General features: G+C 43.4%; 1 protein-coding gene across 1 annotated transcript in view; it reads left to right on the top strand.

Moving 5' to 3' along the window:
• The first annotated feature begins 2,174 nt into the window (after positions 1-2,174).
• dock4b (dedicator of cytokinesis 4b) overlaps positions 2,175-18,891 on the top strand; it is a 103,129-nt gene continuing 86,412 nt past the window's right edge. The window contains 1 exon segment of the mRNA XM_051077548.1: positions 2,175-2,414. Within this exon segment, the coding sequence (XP_050933505.1) occupies positions 2,378-2,414 (37 nt within the window). The 5' untranslated portion in view covers positions 2,175-2,377.

Raw genomic sequence — 18,891 nt, forward strand, 5'->3', positions numbered from 1 at the left:
TATTTTTCCTCTTACTAAAAGAGTGTGCGCTCTCTTGTCTGCTGTCCTCTCAGGGATGAATCCATGGGGTTTCTGTCTTACTTTTTTCCCTGGCTTATGATTTATTCATAGATAGAGTAGAACATTCCGACAACCCCCCCACCCCCCACCCAGCCGCACCCTGTACCCGCAACCCCCCACCTCTCCAATCAGAAAAATCGAAGGATATGCAATGTGGAAACGCGCTGTAAAATTAACCCAGCTCTGTGTTCTCTGCTTTTTTAATGAAAATGTATTATTCCATGGCGTTTACTCTAGAAACTGTCTGTTTGTGTACAGTGTGGGAAACGGGGCAGATAAGAAGAAGGGATGACGTGTGACCTGTGGTGCCCTGAGCACACGGTACGCACTTTAACCTACAAAGCCGGCAGCGTTGCTTGCTTTTTCATGCCACATCCATTTATAATGCACCATATAAACTACAAAGGTGGATGGGTAAGTGGACATGCGAACTAGCGATGAGACAGAGAGAAAAGAGAGGCACGTTTGACACTTCAAAGCATTTTAATGCACCATTTGCAGCATGGGAAATGAACATGCATTAGAATGGGTCCTTACAAAAATCCTTTGTACTCAAACACAACACCAGTGACACCCAGGCAGATGATGAGAGTAAGTACAGGAATGAAAGGGGGAAAAATGTATGAGTGATATGGATGTATGAGATGGCGAGGACAGCCTGCTCATAAAAAATGTGTGACATTGGGTGCACATGCACTCAGCCCACATACAACACAGTCGTGTACAAGCTCACTCTCCCATGCACATACACACACTGAGCGCTGTGTGGTGAACTCTTTCATTTTGGCTGTGGAACTCCCTCCAGTTTTCTGCTTCCTCCTCACACAGCCTCATGTATTTTTCATGCACTAGTTGTCCCAGTAGAAGGCCTGTGTGTCCAAGAGAGGACTCTCCACTGTTCCAAGGTCATGTTCTACACCAACACCCTGATATTAGGGCTCTATAATCTGCATATCAATGGCTAAAGACATCAAATTTGCTTACAAGTCTTAGTTATATACAGGGGAGTTAGTGGCTCATGAGACAATCAGAGCTTCTCTGTAACGTTCATCAGCTTCTTCTTTTCTTCCTTTTAAAAATCAACCAGTAACTTTCAGCCCATTGCTCAGAGCACTCTCCTGTGTCTTCACATGTAAAGATGTTATGGATAACGGGGTCTTCATTGACGTCACCGAATGCTACTACAAGTCCCAGAATGCATCGCTTTAATTTCTCGCTGCGCTGGCGATGCTGCCGCATTCAAGTACTCCTCGGGAATCTCTAACGCTCTGTAAATCTCAGCTGCCACACGGATATTCATGAGTGTGTGATTGAAAATATCCAAGCTGAGTGGACTTCATAGCAAATACTCCATTTCTGGAGTAATGAACCAGTCTTTGTTGTGTTTTCTTAATAACCTAGGCTATGTTTATATCTTAAATAAAAAAATAAAAAAAACAGGTAGTGTATGGATTAGTCTACCAGAAACTCATCAAGAGAATGGGAGCGTACTTGAAGAAAATGCTAATACAAGCCAGCCCTTTTAAAAGCTAAATAAAAACACATGTTTTATGTAGCTGTAGCATGAAAAAGTAAAACAGCCTTTGTTTAGGCCTAAAGCTTAATAGCATCCTTTTTAAAAAGCTACAAACTTTTAGCCCTAACCTGTGAAGTATTTTGATATGAACTGTCATTTCAAATGTTTTTATTTTCAAATAACCTCATGTCAGTAACATACAGGACCTAATCATGTAACATAATGACTGGCACCTTTTATTTCTTGACCTGTGCATATATTAGTTAAATGTGTGTTTGTAGTGGGAATGGCAAACCACAGGCACCCAAGCAGCCTATCAGAGGTACACTGGCAGTGATTAGGCAAAATGACATTAAGAAAAAGGACCAAATGTAGCCTATAAACAGTTCAAATAGTCAACCATTTCCACGGAGGACCTATTGAGTGGTTTAATACTACAGAGTCTGAGAAGGAAAGGTTACATGAACAGCTAAATCACGAATACTTGGTAAGTTTTCATGCTCTCCGCCCCCTAATGTCACGCCTGTCGGAAATAACAAAAAAATCTAATTTTACAGGGTCTGCTGACCAAATAGTTGTCACATTTCCGACAGCACGCGAAGGCCTCTTCACGTCTCCGTATCACTACGAGTAGCAGCAGCAGCAGCAGCAGCGGCAGCAGCGCTTTCTCCCTCTGTAACCTAAACAATGACTCCTACTACAGACCGGAGGAAAGCACACCAATAGAATGCGTTACCCAGCACCACAGTCCTACATTTCGCTGCTATTCCGACCACTCACTTAAATGTGCCGACCGTAAACATGTGGATACCTACTGAACATGAAAAATACGGCGTCGGTAAGTTTATTGCCCTTTATGTTTTTTAAACTGCTGTCCTCTGCGTTGACTCGCGTTCAGTTGTAGGGCATGTGTTACTGTGTGGATGGGTTTGCAGAGGTGAACTGGCTCTGCGAATGATGATTTTCCGTCAGTGCGAACTGTTTTAGTGAGTGATTGATTTCTTTTCAGTGTAAAGCAGCATCAGCTTTCTCCCAAACAGCCCGCGATGAGAGCTTGGATTTCATCTGACTGCCACATTGCAAAGCATAAGGTTGTCGCTCTGACCCCCCATGGTCTGCCAAATAAACAGCCACATTTTGATTTTCCTTCCCCCGATCGCGCCTTTGCCCTATTTCCCCTTTGCATTGTCAGGGTAAAAACTAGTGGGCTATTTTGACTCAGAAGTGCTGTGTATTTGCTCTTATTACACTGTGTGTGTTTGAATGGGGAAAAAAAAATCAGCTGCTTGCCACAGCCAGTCGCTTGAATGTCTGTATATTTCCCTAACCTCTGCTAATTCTTCTTCTTCGAAGGAAAGGTAATTCTGAAAAGAAAAAAAAGCGTCCTTTCATTCTTTTGCATCAGATTGAGATTGCTCTGGACCTGGATAGGTCCTGGAAATGTGTGTATTCTTACAGTGCATTGTTCCAGTCTGTCGGTGGCTTTGGCTCAAACAGTGAAGTGAGACAAACAAGCGACAACAACGCAACCAAAGCCAAATGTGGGGGTAAAAAAATCCCACACAGACTTTGTCCTGTTGGTGTGGTAGGAATTTCTCCTTTGCCTGTCTTCACTCGCAAAAAAAAAAAAAAAAAAAAAAAAGGCAGGCTCATTGAGATGCGGCCGCTGAGAGGCGGCTTTAAATGTCTCATAATAATATTCCCTTGAGATACTGGTCTGCTGTGTGTGTGATGCTCTGGTCCCTACATGATCCCACAGCCCGGTGGTGAAAATGAGCCAGTAATCATTTTTGTCATTTTTGCAAGGATGCCAGGAGAAATTGGCTTTTAAAGATCTCTTCAAACTAATAAATCAGTGATTTAATAAGTGCTAAATCATTCCAGTTATACCCATTTTTCCTTTACTGTGCACGCCTTCTTGCATGTATCCTACATGGGTGCATAATAAGGCTCCCAGGCTCTTGTAAATGTTGTCTAAAAATGCACTAGGTGCCACCTTGCTACTCTGACCTGAAATCAGCGAAGCACAGTGAACCAGAAACTAGCCTTTGGCCTCTCCCTGTCACACACTGCGGTCTGGTCACTTGACTGCTTGCTAAATTTTCCCTTGGTTTAGTCTTGTTTCCTCTCTGCTTCCATGTAAGTGCTAAAGACCTGACATCAGTTACTGGGCAGTTATATTATATTATACTTAATCCTGTCCAGGGCAGAGTTCCCTGGAGACCACAGCTTCCATATTTTGATAGGGGAGGATAGATTTGTTCCGTTTAGCTACTTAAGCCCACTCCTTCCTGTCAAAGTTCACTTGGCTGGATAAGAGGAAGACATTTATTTTGAAGACTAAATACTCGCCATTGTCCCCAAACTGCTAGAGGGGGCCCTGTTAATTGGATTAAGGCTCTTTATCCCTTTTCCCCCCAATAACAGCAATAAGACTCTTTTAATTAGCTCTGATTTATTTTTTAAGACATGTGTTTGGCAGCAGTACACTACTTTGTGGCCTGGTCCTTATGAGGAAGGAACCAGGGTGTTTTCCTGTTGTGAAATCAAGGTTACATGATCTCCAAACACACACACAGACATACACACACACAGTTAGATATGGTGAGATGCTGCTACAGATTAGATTTTAGATAGGACAACAGTGGAGTCTGAGGTTAAGACAAGTTGATTCACTCTTGATCTGTGGTTTTGTTCGCTGTGTCTGGTGAGGCTGTCATCAAGAGCTGGTCGTTGCAGAGATGGAGGAGATGTGATAATTATTCAAATATTGGGATTACGATGCACATCCTGCCATGGTTGTAAACACAAAAAGTGACAGATGTAGTTGTGTAAGGAATGACAAAGTGAGCTTTAGAGAGACGATCAAACAATACTTACCTTCTCACCTCCACACACCTGGCGTGACGTGGGTGCGTCTGTTGGATTTTCAGTTCTGGAAAGTTTGCTGAAATTGTTGGATGAAGCCTTGCTCCAATTCCAAATGTTGGAAAGATTCATAAAGCTTTGTGACCATCTGACAAACACTTATGATGATGTATATAAAACATACTAATTAGTCCTGCAGAGAGAATTTCATTTTTGTCAGATTACAATTGACTAGGTAAAATATTTCATCAGCTTCTTTCCAGATTGTTCACTTATTTTGCAGGGGAAAAGGATAACCAAATGTTTATCTGTGTGAGAAATAAACCTCACACCAGAAACAACCACTGATCCCCAGATGAAATCTCATCCTAAATTATTCATGCCAGTAGGAAAGCTGTTGCCTCTTCACAGGTCTAGACAACTTATAGCCAAACAATACCTGGAAATGGTATTGAGTCAAATCACACCTCAGTAGAGTAAACATCATTGATCTGCATCTTGCGTTTACTCTTCTATTCAGGCCAGCTGGCTCCTCCATGAATATAGACATGTAGAATTGGTATGATACCTAAATATTAGCACAAGTAAATCCCTACCTTAGCCATTTTAAATGTGATCCCCTCCAGGTGCTTTCAGCGAACATTTTATCCCCTTTTGACGGGGAGGCAGGCTAACTAAAAGGGCTTGGAATTCCTCGGATCCTTGGAGGAACATTTGATCTCAGGCCAAATCGAGATGAGATCAGAATGCTTCTCTGTGTAATTGGAAGGTTGCAGCGTTTGATGTCGATGCGCCTTACTAGCAAAGGGAGGCCCAGTGAGGACAGGGGGCCACTGCCATTGATGAAATATGAATGGATTTCTTGGTGAGTTGATGTTAAGGCTCCCATTAAGCCCACCAGTGGAGTGATTACCGCTTTTTAACCTGCGGCCAGAAGGTTGGAAGATTGATGAGATGATGTTAATATCTGATTCCTAAATGGACTTGCTGGGGCTTGGGGAATGGAGACATTAGATTGAGCCACAAGGGGAGAATCAGTTCAATCAAAGTCACGTTTCTCAATGCAAAGATGGGTTAGAAAAAACGACAAGATGAGGTTAAAAAGGAACGAAGGAGGCATGATGTCGGATGATGAGGACTTGAAATAACTGAATCACAAATGATGGACTTACACTGGACTCTTTTTCCATAACCAGATGATGGGTAATCTTTCATAAATGTCACTGAAGACAAACACACTTTGACTCAGTAACCGACTATGGAAAACACTCAAGGCTGCATTGTGTCATGTTTGAAGATGCCATAATGCTGTAGACAGACAGAGTGAGGCCTTTCTCCCTGTTAAGGCCCTCTGATACAGCCAATCAAGCATGTCATTGCTCATCATAATTTAGACTCATAATTAAACCATTTTAATGAGCTGGTTTGGATCTGCGTCGCGTGCAAGTTGAATTCTCCTCCCAAGCATGTTTGGAGAACTCTGTTCGTCCTTTGAGTGCTGTGGAAAGAGCGTCTAGCTCCAGCAGATGGAAGACAGAGTGGAGCAGTGGCCTGATTGAACGTCCCAGCTCGAGGCCTGGCTGCGATGGAGGGCCGATGTCGGGGCCTGGGGCTTTGCTGCTCTCCCATGGCTGACAACATTGCTGGTTCCTCCCTCGGGGGGATGTCTGTGTGGTTGATGGGGGGGGGCGGAGAGGCTGGGGTGGTGGCGCGTGTCAGGGGTGGACTCATTGTCGGGGCGTCTAACCTGCCCTGTTACCCCCAAATTCACCCCCCTCCTCCCTTTACCCCTCTCTCCATAGGGGATTAGCAGGTTGTTTTGGAGGGGGGCCCTGAGGCCCATTCCACCATTATACCCATGATTCCCTAATGCAGCAAGCCCCAAGGCGATGTATGGGAGAGAGGGTGGGGGTTGGGGGCGTGGTGAGGTGAAGCCTACCAGCTTGTAATTGCTTTCTCACTCGCTCGCCGCCTCGTCTCCATCTGCAGAGATAGCGCCTCTTCTCCTCTGTGTGCACACACAAATTTGCACACATACCACTCCGGTGCCATCATTCAGCATGGGAGGAAACAGTAGGAGGCTCCCTTGTGAATTAAACAGATGCAGAAAAAGAAGAAAGTGGCAGAGTTAACCACCCTGCCCAGTTTAATACACAAGCTGTTCCCTGGTGTGTGCATCATATAAGGGTTAAATAAATCTGCATGGACATGTGACACATGATGAGCTCAGTGAGCGTTTTATTCATCACTGATTCACCCTGACAATAATAGCCATTGTAGCACAAACATGGCCCGAGACGTGAGGACAGAGTTGGTTCGTTTGGGTTATTCAATTAAATCATGCTCTATTTATTATGGAGCCCTCAATTATGAAAGAAAACACTGAAACTGCATAAACATTGTCTGTTGTTGAGACTCAGAAACGGCAGACACAGGGACAGAAGGAGACGATTGTGTGACCTCAGTAATGGTGTGAATGGTTTGTTGACATGAAAACATTTGAACTCTTTTCTCTTCGCCGTCTCTGCGCTCGTCTTTGCCACACTCACGCTGGGAGGATACCCTCTTGAATCCCATTGGACTTTTGTGACACAAACAAACCACTATGCTGTAATTGTCTGTCCACATCCATGTATGATGCTGAGACAGGTAGCTGCAGGGAGCTTTCCTGCATTTCCACTCCGGTCTGCTTGCTGTAGGGAGATGATGGCCGACTGATTTCCAGTTTCTCAGAACACATATGGCCTTTGTAAGGGCCATTATTCCACATACGGTTGACAGGAATTATTGGTGTCGTGTGCTTGTCTGACTGGTGATTACTAATATCCTTCTTGTAGGCTTATTTGTGCACTGTTGGTTTTAGGGCTGGGATTATTTTCATGATTGATCTGGGTCAATATGTAAAATGTCAGAAAAGGGTGAAGAATGTCCATCTCCAAGGCCAACGTGTCAGCATTAGATGTCTTCAAATATGGTTCATAAGCTTACTCAGAAAATTAACCCAGCAAACAAAACTGTCTGTAATTAGATTTTCTTTGTGAAAAACGGAAAGTAATTTGTGGCTTTTGAAGAGACAAACAACGTTTTCTTCTACTGGCTAGCCTCACAGTTATGAAATACTGTGCATTTGTAGCAGCTCTGGTGTGGTGTACTATGGTTGTGGTTCCCCTTCCCCGATACCAATCTGTGATCCCTGCGTGAGAGAGGTTAATGGGATATGTCCTATTAGGAATTCAGCAGCTTAACTGATCAGTAGGGCTTCTGTAGTGGAGGTGAGTGTAGTGTGTGTATGTATGTGTGCGTTTTTGTCATCCATGTGGGCATGGGGGTGGAGGGGATGACTGACGTGCCATTTTCATAAACGAAGGGTGTCTGCCAGTGACAATCACTGTGATTGGCGGGTGAGAAGAGCTGTTTATGCGTCAAGAGACACTTGTTTTTTGTGCTCATTTACGGCAGAAAAATGATCGCCTGCGCTGGCCCGGCATCAGTTATCTGCGTCCCGTGGCTGTAATCCAGGCTCGCGTGTATTGACCATAAAGGAAGTGTACATTGATTTGTGCAAGCGTTTGTGTGGGTGACCCAGTGCATCGTAATGACCTCAAGGCTTCAATTTTCCCATAAAGCTGACTTTAGTAATAGCTACCTCTGCTCACCCTCAAGTTACTAAAACCAATGTGCTTAATTCATTATTAACATGCTAATAAAAAGGAATAGTTATGGTCTGTTCAGGTCAAATCCTATATCATTAATGGAATATTGATGGCTAATAAAGTGTCAAGCCTTGCTCAAAGGACATATGCATAATTTAAGAAAGTGAAGAGCTAATGGTCACGGTTGTGTCTGTCTTAAATTACCCTGTTAATTCTTGAATATAGCATTGACTTCTAACACTGTCATTGGCATAGTCACAGTGGGGGGATGTGTAACGAGAGGAGACTTGCACAGATCGCTTTGGTCCAGTTCTTTGTTTTGCTTTGCAGAGTAATCTGTTTCTCTGTGGGATGGTTGACCCCCATCAGTCCAAATCTGCACTGGGGCAGTCTTCTTTTTTTCTCAGAGCATCAGAGCATTTTCTCTTCATCTTCCTTTGAGGTCTTACGATGACACTAAATCTACACTAATGTTGACTCATCTGGAAGCATGTCCACTCAGAAAAATAAAAACAACAAACTGATTTGTTATCATCAACATGTACTTAGTGGTTGGATGCTTTTGAGATGGCCAGTGCTAATTATGTGTATCAGCATACAGTAGCTGATCACATATATTGGTGCTGTTATTGATGTGAGTGTAAAGTTCCTCCCTGTTTGTGAATAGAGCTGAATATCAAACCTTGAGTATGATAATTGTACATCAGAATGAAAGCTCTGATGCTCTATCCTCATTACAACACTAAAACATCTTTTAAACTGTATAACTGTTTTCAGAAAGATCAGATTTTAGTAGGATAAATCACCAGCTTAGTTTGGATGGGCAGCCACAACAGAAAATAAAGATGCATTTGTGGACATGGCCTAAATTCACAAGTACCAAGATACTTTGAACAAAATGATGCCTAGAAAAGTACGGCTCAGCACTGCTCAGTTCTTCTTAACAGCATCACTGTCCAGTTCAGGTCACAGAGGACACTGTCAGGAGTTTATCAGCTGGGAGACGGTCAGGATTAATGTCAGCGAGCGAGAGACACAGACGGAGGAAGAGGATGAAAGGTCTTCAGACAGAAAGCTGGTGGATGCCATTGCTCGACCTTGACTGGGTGTTCACTCACAGTGCTGTCTACACCTCTCTGGCCTCATCTGTTCCCTCTCTCCTCCTGTTGTTTCGTAGTGCCTTAATTAAATGGAAATGCTTTAGTACCTCTGCTGTACTGAATTGGTTTCCTTTCACTTCCTGTTGCCCCCATTTGTGTCTTTTTCCCTCTCTCCCTCCGCTCTCCCACTCTTTCCTGCTGAGTGAACCGTTTCCAGAGACAGCAGGTCACACTGTGATGACCCTTATCTCACTTTCTGCCTCTGTTTTTCTATCGCTCACTCATGCCTTTTCTGTCTGGCTTTTTTTCCCCACCCCTTTCTGTTCTGTCTGCAGCCCAGTTCCCTCTATCTGTGCTGCAGTCTGTTCGACCTTTATCTCTCTTCCACATGTGTCTCACTTTTTTTCCCCTCCCCTTCACTGAATCTATACTCACCTGTCCCAGATATCCCCAGATACTGTGTGTGTTTTTCCTCCTGTGTCACATATAAAAGGATACATGGAATATTTGTGGCTATGCTTTTCTCTGTGCATCCAATGTTGCATACATGTGCCTGTATGCTTGTGTACATGTTGGTATGTTGTATTTCTGGGTGTGTGCTTGCAGCAGCCTCAGTGGACTGCAAGTGTGAAGATGATAAAGCACTATAGGAGCTTCGGAGTAGAGCTGCAGCTAAAAGCTTTTCTGTATCTTTTTTGCTGTGTGCTCTGCTTTCTCCACATCCTGCAAAACATGTTTCGTTTTAATAGAGAAATATGATTCTAAAATTAGATATAAAAACACTGAAAATTGTTGTTTTGTTTTGTTGCTTTTCATGTTGGAGGAGTAAAATGTAAAATCATAAAGCTCCGGTCTTTTAGATTAAGGAGACGATGTTGTGGACAAAACAGAAGCATTTTAGAGCCTGGTTGCTCGCAGTTTTAAGATATTAATAGGGACTGTCCAATCATAGAGGAGTTTTGAGGGATGTTGTCTAAAACCTATCCAAATCAAGGGCAAATTTGTGAAGAATGGATTTTACTTGAGAGCCAGACCTGGATGCTACTAGAGTTACATAAGCTTACATTAGCAGCGCTGTCCTTTTCCCTGCTGTATTTGGGGAAGCTTAACCTCCAGCAACACTGGTTGTTACCAGAAATAAGCTCAGCCTCGCCAAACTCATCAGGTCATCCTCATCCTCAAAGCCTTTCTCTTGTACAAGTGGAATCACAAGCAATTATGCATAAATTAGCAAGGTAGCTAATTAGCCTGATAACATCAGCTAGTTAGAGTTGTAGTTTTAGCTGCCAAATTCGACACCTATTGAGAAATGACACTGTCTTTAGTATCCCTCAGTGTGAAAGGAAAGACACAATCTTTCAAAAACATTTAAAGTGGTAGATCTGCCTTTGTTATCTTTGTAACTGCGTATGTGCCATGCAAGAATGGAAAGCTTGGCAGGTGTAGCAGCAGTAGTTAAGGAGTTTAGCAAATAGTCAGGTGATCGATGCCGAGAAATCGTTATGTTTGACCTTTTTCAGGATCTGTCTGTAACTTAAAGTGAGTGTACTGGGGACACAGATGGTATATTGGATCTGGTTTCTGTCCCATCAAGTCTGTGTCCTTAGAATCTGTTTGCTGGCTGCAGTGCAGAAACAATGTAAGAGCAACTCTGCATCCTTGTCATTTACTGTATGCTCTGCTGGTTATTACTTGCGTCTCTATAAAAAGCGATGGTGTGGATTATGAGCAGGTTTTACTGATGAGCAGTTCAGAAGTGACCATGAAAATCTCTCTGGCAAATAGAGAGATTGCACACACACCACAGGTATGTCATATTAGTGGTGTATATTGACTGTGGGCTCAAGAGCTGTGGCGGTGGCATTGATTGGTTTAGATCCCTCTCTGTCTTGTGTGAGATTGAACTGTTTTCCCGTCTCCATCTCTCTCTGTCTGTAAAGATCACACTGGGAGGATCAGCTGCTGCCTGGCTGATTTCTGGGCAGCAGCCTCCCCGACCTTGGCTGCTGTTAGTTGTCTTATTACCTGCTCATTGTGTGTGTCTGTGTGTGTACACCTCTACTGCGGTTGAATCAGTGTATATATGGATTCTTACACTTGCTCTTTGTCCCCTTTGAGGTTCGTGCATGTGTGTGCGGGCAGATCTGTTTCCTGCTCTCGCTGTGCAGACGAAATCATGGGCCTGGCTCTCCTCTGCATGTCAACCTGCTGCATGCGAGTTGCTGGCTCACCGCCCATCCTCCTCACCTCTCCTCTGTCAGCTCCCCTCACTTCCTTTCTCTGCCTGCGCACAGAAAAGCCAGTTTAATGTCAGATTGACTTTCAAAAGGGCTTTTCATCACGGCCCACCGCTGCTCGCTTGCTCACTTTCGTCACGGCTCCCTTTTTCAGTCAATTTGAAGAGACTGAAATGTTCAGACCGATTGCAATTGATTTTTTGCATGCATGACTGCTCAGCTGATTGAGATAGCTTTATTCTATAGTAGAGGAGGGTATAGGTCATATAGTATTCTGCAATTGCTTGCAATGTTTTTTGCATTTAGATTTATGGGGCAGAAGAACAGAGGAGTTACACCTTTGAAATGGGATTAACTCCAACCTCAGTGACAAAGCTCTAAAATATGATTACTTCGAAACTGACTGGTTCTCCCCTGCTGAACGATTCTTATGAATTTCCTAATTAATTGTGTGGGTGTTGTAGAGTGTTATTGCCTCACAGAGTCTGTTTAATTCATCAGGTTGACTAAACCTCCAACTGCGACCCAGTTCACTTCTTACGTTTCCTCTTTTCAACCCAACCTCTCTTCAGGGACTGTTCCTATTTGGAATGTTTATCCAGTTAAGAGGAAAGCCTTCAAACCATGCAGAGACAGAAACTGATTTAAGTTAAGTTAAATACTTGTCTTCAGTGAATAAGCCCCCCAAACATCTGAGCCGCTGGATCATTTTGAAGTTTTGTTTGTCTGAGGGGAGAAGACCAAGTGTCTTCCCGCTTCCTGCCTCTCATCGTTGATTGAATGGGGATTTTCAGCATTCTTCTAGCAACACCAAAGGTTGGCATCGCAGTGCATTGTAGGGTTGGTTTGCTTTGTGTGTGCTGTTTTTCTAGGAGCTGCATAGAGGATTCCTTCTGGTTATTCTGTAGGCAGGGTTTTTCTTCTCCTGCCATAAAAAAAACTAATCAAAACAGAATTGCAAAGAGATGGAATAGACATTTAATGTGTTTTCATGTTGTTAAAGGAGAAGTTTGGCATTTTGGGGAATATACTTGTTTGCTTTTTTGCCAGGAGGTACCAGATTGACACCACTCTCATGTCTATATGCTAAATATATAGCTGCAGCAAGCAGATAGTTAGCTTAGCTTAGCAGAAAGACTTGAAACAAGGAGAAACAGTCTGCCTGGCTTGTTCATAGGTAACTCAATTCACCTCTTATAAAAAGTGAACTGACCCAGGCTCCCTGTTTTCCCCAATGCTAGGCTATGCTAACCGTTTCCTAGCTTCAGTTTGTGGAATTCATCTTCTCATCTAACTCTTGGCAGGAACATGAACAAGCATATGTTCCATAATGTCAAACTTTTCCTTTAATGAGGATGTAGATGCTGTATTGATGTTGCATCAGCTCTCAGAGAGCATGAAGCAGCACAGCACTAAAACCTGGCATTATGGTCACTCCCAGCACTAGTATCAACTTCTTTTCTGCCCACCAGGCGCTACCAAAAAAGACAACATCCAGCCACAGTGGGATTGGCTTGAGTGCCCCCGTTTACCACAAGCCTAACCTCTCTCTAAGCATCCACCTGGTGTCTTTATTTTCCTCCTTCCTCTAGTCCTACCCTCAGGGGAGGGAGTCTGAAGAACTAAAAGCGGAAAGTAGCGCAGCTAAAAGCGCTTGAAATGGATCCCCTTTATGTGGGGGCGAGAGGGGAAACACGGAGGAAAACCTCCACTGCAGGAGCCTTTGTGTGGGGAGTAAAAGCACTTGGTATGGGCGATGATGGCCAGTCGACACCTCGGGCATTTGGTTCAGTGCAGCAGAAGAGATGACAACAGAGGATATTTATTGTTTGTATGTATGCTAGCTATGCACACAACACGAGCCTGAACTGTCCTCCTATAGCGGCTTCTCTCTCAGTGGATGGTTCTCATACCTTGTGAGGCCCCCGGCTATTCTTGCTAACAAGCAATTTGTGTTGAGAGCTAGCCTCAGATAAAATGTACAGACACTGGCATGGAAATAGTACAGAAGCTTGGATGCTAGCTAGAAAATGCCCACATTTACCGGTACTTATCGCAAAAGATCTTTTTTGACTATGAATGCTTTCGTGGTTGGCCAAGTGAATGGATTGAGATTGTTGGTGGTTTTTCTTTGATTCCCAAGGACATCTGATTTTTAAAAATAGCATCATAACCCAACAAGAAGTATTTTCCCATAGAGTAATCCTTGTTGTTGATGGATCAATAATGGAAATCTCTTTTGGATCATGTATCCCCCGACCTATTTATCTACAGCCTAATGACCTGTCACTGGTTCCTTTTTGACCTTGATGGTCAAAAAGCCCAGTGTCATCTTTCAGTCTTTGAACACTTTGAGCTTTTTGAAGAAAGATGCTTTCATGTTTCATTAGTTTTAACTTGAAAGAGTAGCGAGAAAGGTGGGTTCACATCAGTGATTTATGTCTTTTGTCTCTGAAACATGAATCCCATGCTCTTGTTTACGCAGCGCCTCGAGAGCTCGCCGGTACGCAGCTACAGCAGTGAAACAAGGCATATTCTTTTTTCTGTCACCCTCAAAAATAAACTTAATTGGAGTAGCGAAGAGCAAAACACATTCTTCACAGCCAGGATACATGTGAGCGGGTTGCATGCCTGAGCAGCTGTCCGAGCTGAGGCAGAACCATGCATTGTCTTCCTTCCTGTCTCTCTTTCACTTCACTCAGAACAGCTCAGGCCTTCTGCTGTGCTGTGCTGACATAATGAGTATGTGGATGCTAAAAATACTGATGCACAAATGGAGCATGCTGCACTGCACACATATATGACATATGTTTTAGCATGGCTGCTGATGCTTTCTGCAGTTATCTGAAGTAGAAAAGGAAGGACCTCTTGGCCTCTGATTCCAATCCAAAGTACATCTGTTTCCTCCTGAAGAGGCTTTTGATCAGTGGATGGTGACCTGTGCTGTACATAGTTCATTTAAAATTCAGCACTTACTACGTTACAATATCTGCAGGAACAAGGATGTGCCCAGTTTGACACTTTGCAACTTTAAGCAGCTGCGTCTCCTCCAGCTTGTGTGGAGTTCACAGGTTAGAGTGGTAATGGTAGTGATTGAATGGGCTTGGAACCAGGCCATTGATTTGTTGGGGGAATGTTTCCAGGCATCATCAGTGGTGATTCGTCACCCATAACCCCGCCCCCTCGACCCTCATCTGGATTGCAGCCATAATCCTCTTTGCACAGGGTATCCTAGTGCACCAGTAACCTCACCGTCACCACCACCACGCAGGAATACAGACTGGGTGGCAGTGGCTGGCTCCAATTGTGCTAGTTTGTTATATAGCTGTGGGAATGGATACAAATATACACCAACAAGCAAGCATTCTTATATACATATTCCAGGACTATGTGAGTGTGGGGCTGATGTCGTATTTTAATATTTTACCTGTCAGTCTGCGTATAAATCCCTCCTGCTTTGCTCATCCCTACCCATCTGTAAATTAAACCTAGATTTAATCAGTCAATGAGGTATTGAGGCTTTTGTTTCACTAGTGTGAAGAGGTTTGTACGCAGCTCACTGCATCAGTAGCAGTTGCATACTTTTAGGTTTGCAACCAAAACATCAAAACAGTCCAGCATCTGACGACAATGAAATAAAACAGAAATCAGCTTATTGATGACTTGTTTCAACCCTTCACACATTTGGAATACTGCAACATATATCTGTATCAGAAAAATATACTAACAAATATTGTGATGACGAGTCACATTTAGTTGCTTTTATGTAACTTAAGTGCCTTGAATAATTTGAATCTCTCTTATCTTGGCTTTATCAGTGTCAGTTTATGTTAATGGAACAACTAAAAGCCAGAGCCTCTGGATGAGTGGACCATTAAAGCTGATAGTTTGCTGATACACCGGTGCGTCACTAATAATGTTTATGCACTTACTGTCGCACGCATCATGTGCCAGGCTTCACGGAGTACCACACAAAAAGAAGTGAGGAGAATGTGAAGGGAGAGAGAGAAATGAAAGGGAAAAGAGAGGTGGATATGGGTGAGAGGGAGTAGGAGATACAGGGAGGCGGAGAGAATCAGACAGACACAGAATGCGATGGTTGATGGGCTGTCAATTGACAGTCCACATGGAGTTCCTCCTCTTAGTGGAACTGCCAAGGCTGGCAGAGCACCGTCCCAGTGTGTCTGTATCTGTCCGTTTGTGTTTCAGGAACTCTCTCTGTTGCTCATTAGAATCTTTATACTTTATTCCCCCGAGGGAGCGCCAGGCGTTGAACGGGCAACGCAAATGAGGCTACCTTTCTACTTTGTATAATGGTGTTCACTCGCAACTATGGGAGGAGAAAAACAAAGATGAAATTAATCACTCTAGCCTCGTCCCTCCCCTTTCTCTCATCCCTCTTTCCCCCCTCAAGTTCGGAGCTCCTGCAGACTTTTTAACTAGTTTTATTTAATTACAGACAGCTTTAGAGGGTGCACACGACTGCCGTTGACCTAAATCAGGAAACTGGGGCGTTTTTTTCTCCTCGTCCCCTCCAACTTTCTTACTCCACTCTATTGATTTTGTCTGTGTGGACTCCAGCACGAGCAAATGAGCTGGAGCGTGGCCATCAGTTTGACACTCTCACTCGCCCTCTGTCTGGATCTGAGACCGCCTCTGTCTTCCTGCTGAATTAGCCTAGCCTGAATTAGCTGAAGAACATGGCCACAGCTTCTTCTTCTCTTCCCAATTTAATCTGGAGAATGTGTAGGGGAATTTGGAATCCCATCCATCTGGGGTCCCTGGCAGCACGAGAGCCATTATAAAACAGATTGGAGAGCAGCCTCTTTGTTCACACTGATGTAGTCGCAGTAATGGACAAGATTAAGGCAAAGTGTGAAGCGGCTCCTCAAGCTAAAGCGAAAGTCAAAGCAGGCACCAGGGATTTTCTGGTGTGACAGTTGAGTATCGGTTAATTATTTTTATGGTGTGAGATGGCTTGAGTGGCTGCTCTCTCTCTCTCTCCCTCTGTGTCTCTCGCTCAGTGTAGCTCTTGGCTGTGTGATTTCCTACGTGGTTTGCTTTGACAAACACAGCTCTGCTCTGTGCTCCCTTTTGCCCGAGATTGATTCCTGAGACAAACCGTTCCAAACCATGGCGGTTCTGTCTCTTTTTCTTTTTTTTTTTTTTTTGTTCTCTCCATCTATTCGAACCCAAAGTTCTCCGACCCCTGGAATAATCCTCCTTGATCCACCAATGGCATGCAGTGCACAGGAAAATAGCCTAGAGGACAGCTGAACCCCTTAGTCCTGCTGGAATGTTTGACCGTGTTCACACACACACACACACACACACACAGGCCATACATTCAAACACACAGTGGAGCACAGTGCGGAGCAGAACAGAGCACTTCATTCTCAATATCACTGATCTGGATTCAGTTGCAAGCATCCCGTCCCCACCCTTGTTTACATTAGCAGTTTTGCTCTCATTTGTGTCGACTCAGGATGAACTTGAAAGCAACTTTGGAGAATGAGTCACCTCTTAGGTTTTATATGTGAGGCCTACATTTCCTGACAGCAAGCACCACACGAGGTGACTAAAGCAAGTAGAAGGAAGGAAATCCATTTCCTCCAGAAACCCATTAGACACTGTAACCCTGTGTAGTTTTTTACACACAGTTTGTACGTGAGAGAATAATATCCACTTGTCGCTGTGGTTTCCAGTAAGTCAGTGTTTTGTCAAGCACCTATGTCAAACTCCTTACTGATCTGCCCCATTACATGCCCCTCTTTTTCTATGAGTGTGTGTGTGTGTGTGTGACATCCATTATTGATCTGTCTAACTTATAGCAGATGTCAGGAGGACTGGCATGCCAACAAGCCATGAAATCCAACCCTCATTTTTCAGTTTTCAGTGTGTGAGGCTCGGAAAGAATGAGAATCAGTGCCAACATAGACATGGACACACACACACACACACACACACACACACTCACCCTCATTCATTCTCCATATCTTGTGGCTCATGGAAAGCGGAATGCATATCACATGAAAACATTTTATTTTTATTCTGAGGCTTTGGCTAGATGACAGATCCTGTACTCTGCGTATTTCGTGGTTCAGTGGCCCCTCACCACTGTCGCTATCTTGTCATTGTTAGTTCAGCTCTATTGTAGTCTCCACATTAAATGGCCTCCCCATCTCTTTTAACTTCGTTGAGCTTGGAAGGACTTGTGGCACAGCTTATGAAGTTATGCTGCTGCTTAGAATTGCCTGATACCCAGTGGTACACAGTGCGCCTGCCACTGTTGAATGCCTCTTTGTTTAAGGGCCCTCAGGATGCTGAACTGTATTGGTAACAGCTCTGCAGATCGCATTGGAAACCAAACGATGGAGTTGAAAAGCAGTACTTCTCCACTTTTAGCAATAAAATGATTCAGAATCAGAAACAGGAACACAGAGGTAAATGTGACTGACCGACTTACTCGTTTTTATGAGTGCTGATTGTACTGTTAGAAACAATCATGGCCTCCCTGTTATCCCTCATATTTCCCTCTGAAGAAGTATCAAACGTGACATAATGAGAACCACAACGATGCTCAGACATCTCTCATTATATTAACCTGAACTGGCTGTGCTTTGTATCGTGTGGTGCTGTGTTGATACAAGTTCAGCAATGTGTTTCATGTCCTGACAACTTGCTTTAATAACTTAAAGTATTGGTCGCTTTACACGACCTTACAGCCACTTAACCAGGACTTGATCACTTGATTAAATTCATTCTATCTTGTCTTCTGTTACCTCTCTTTGCATTTTTGACTCCCTTTGGGGTTTTGTGGAAAGTAGACCTGCTACTTTGACTATCTAATGTGCATTTTAATGTTTTTGTGGAAGCAATTGTAAAACAGATGTCTAATAATGTCAAAAAGAGAGAGTTTGCATAAATCTGACAGCATTTATTAAGGGCTGGCTGGTCTAAATAGTTTTCTGCTGAGTGGGAAAATAGTTTTGCAACTCCATTACAGTGCAGTAAATAAATACATAAAGTATATATGGTCAAAGGGCTTAATGATATCAAGAGGTTATTTTTAAACCCACTTGCCACCCACTGATTTTGCTGTATTAAGCCTGGAATGAGCTGTGGTGTCATCCAGGTCCATAGTTTCGTGCTTGATAATTTCATTTCCTCTGCAGTTTCTCTTCCTCTTCTTTACTCTCACCTCTCTTCAGCAGTATGTTGATAAGAAAACACAGTGCACAGTGTATTAGGTGTGGGTGGTGGTAGTTTGTTTTTAATTGGCACTGTTTTTTATGTATTGTAGTATTTCTCCGTGCTGATAACACAGGATTTAAATTGGCTGTTACAGATAATTCCCACTGTGATGTGATATGATTTTGAAGCTGTTTCCCTTTTAAGTTGTTAGCTTAGCTGCTCTTTTACTCATGTTAAGGGAAGCGGACATGTTCAAAGCTGTA

The sequence above is a fragment of the Lates calcarifer genome, linkage group LG18 (genome assembly GCF_001640805.2).
Source record: "Lates calcarifer isolate ASB-BC8 linkage group LG18, TLL_Latcal_v3, whole genome shotgun sequence".
Taxonomy (NCBI): Eukaryota; Metazoa; Chordata; class Actinopteri; family Centropomidae; genus Lates; species Lates calcarifer.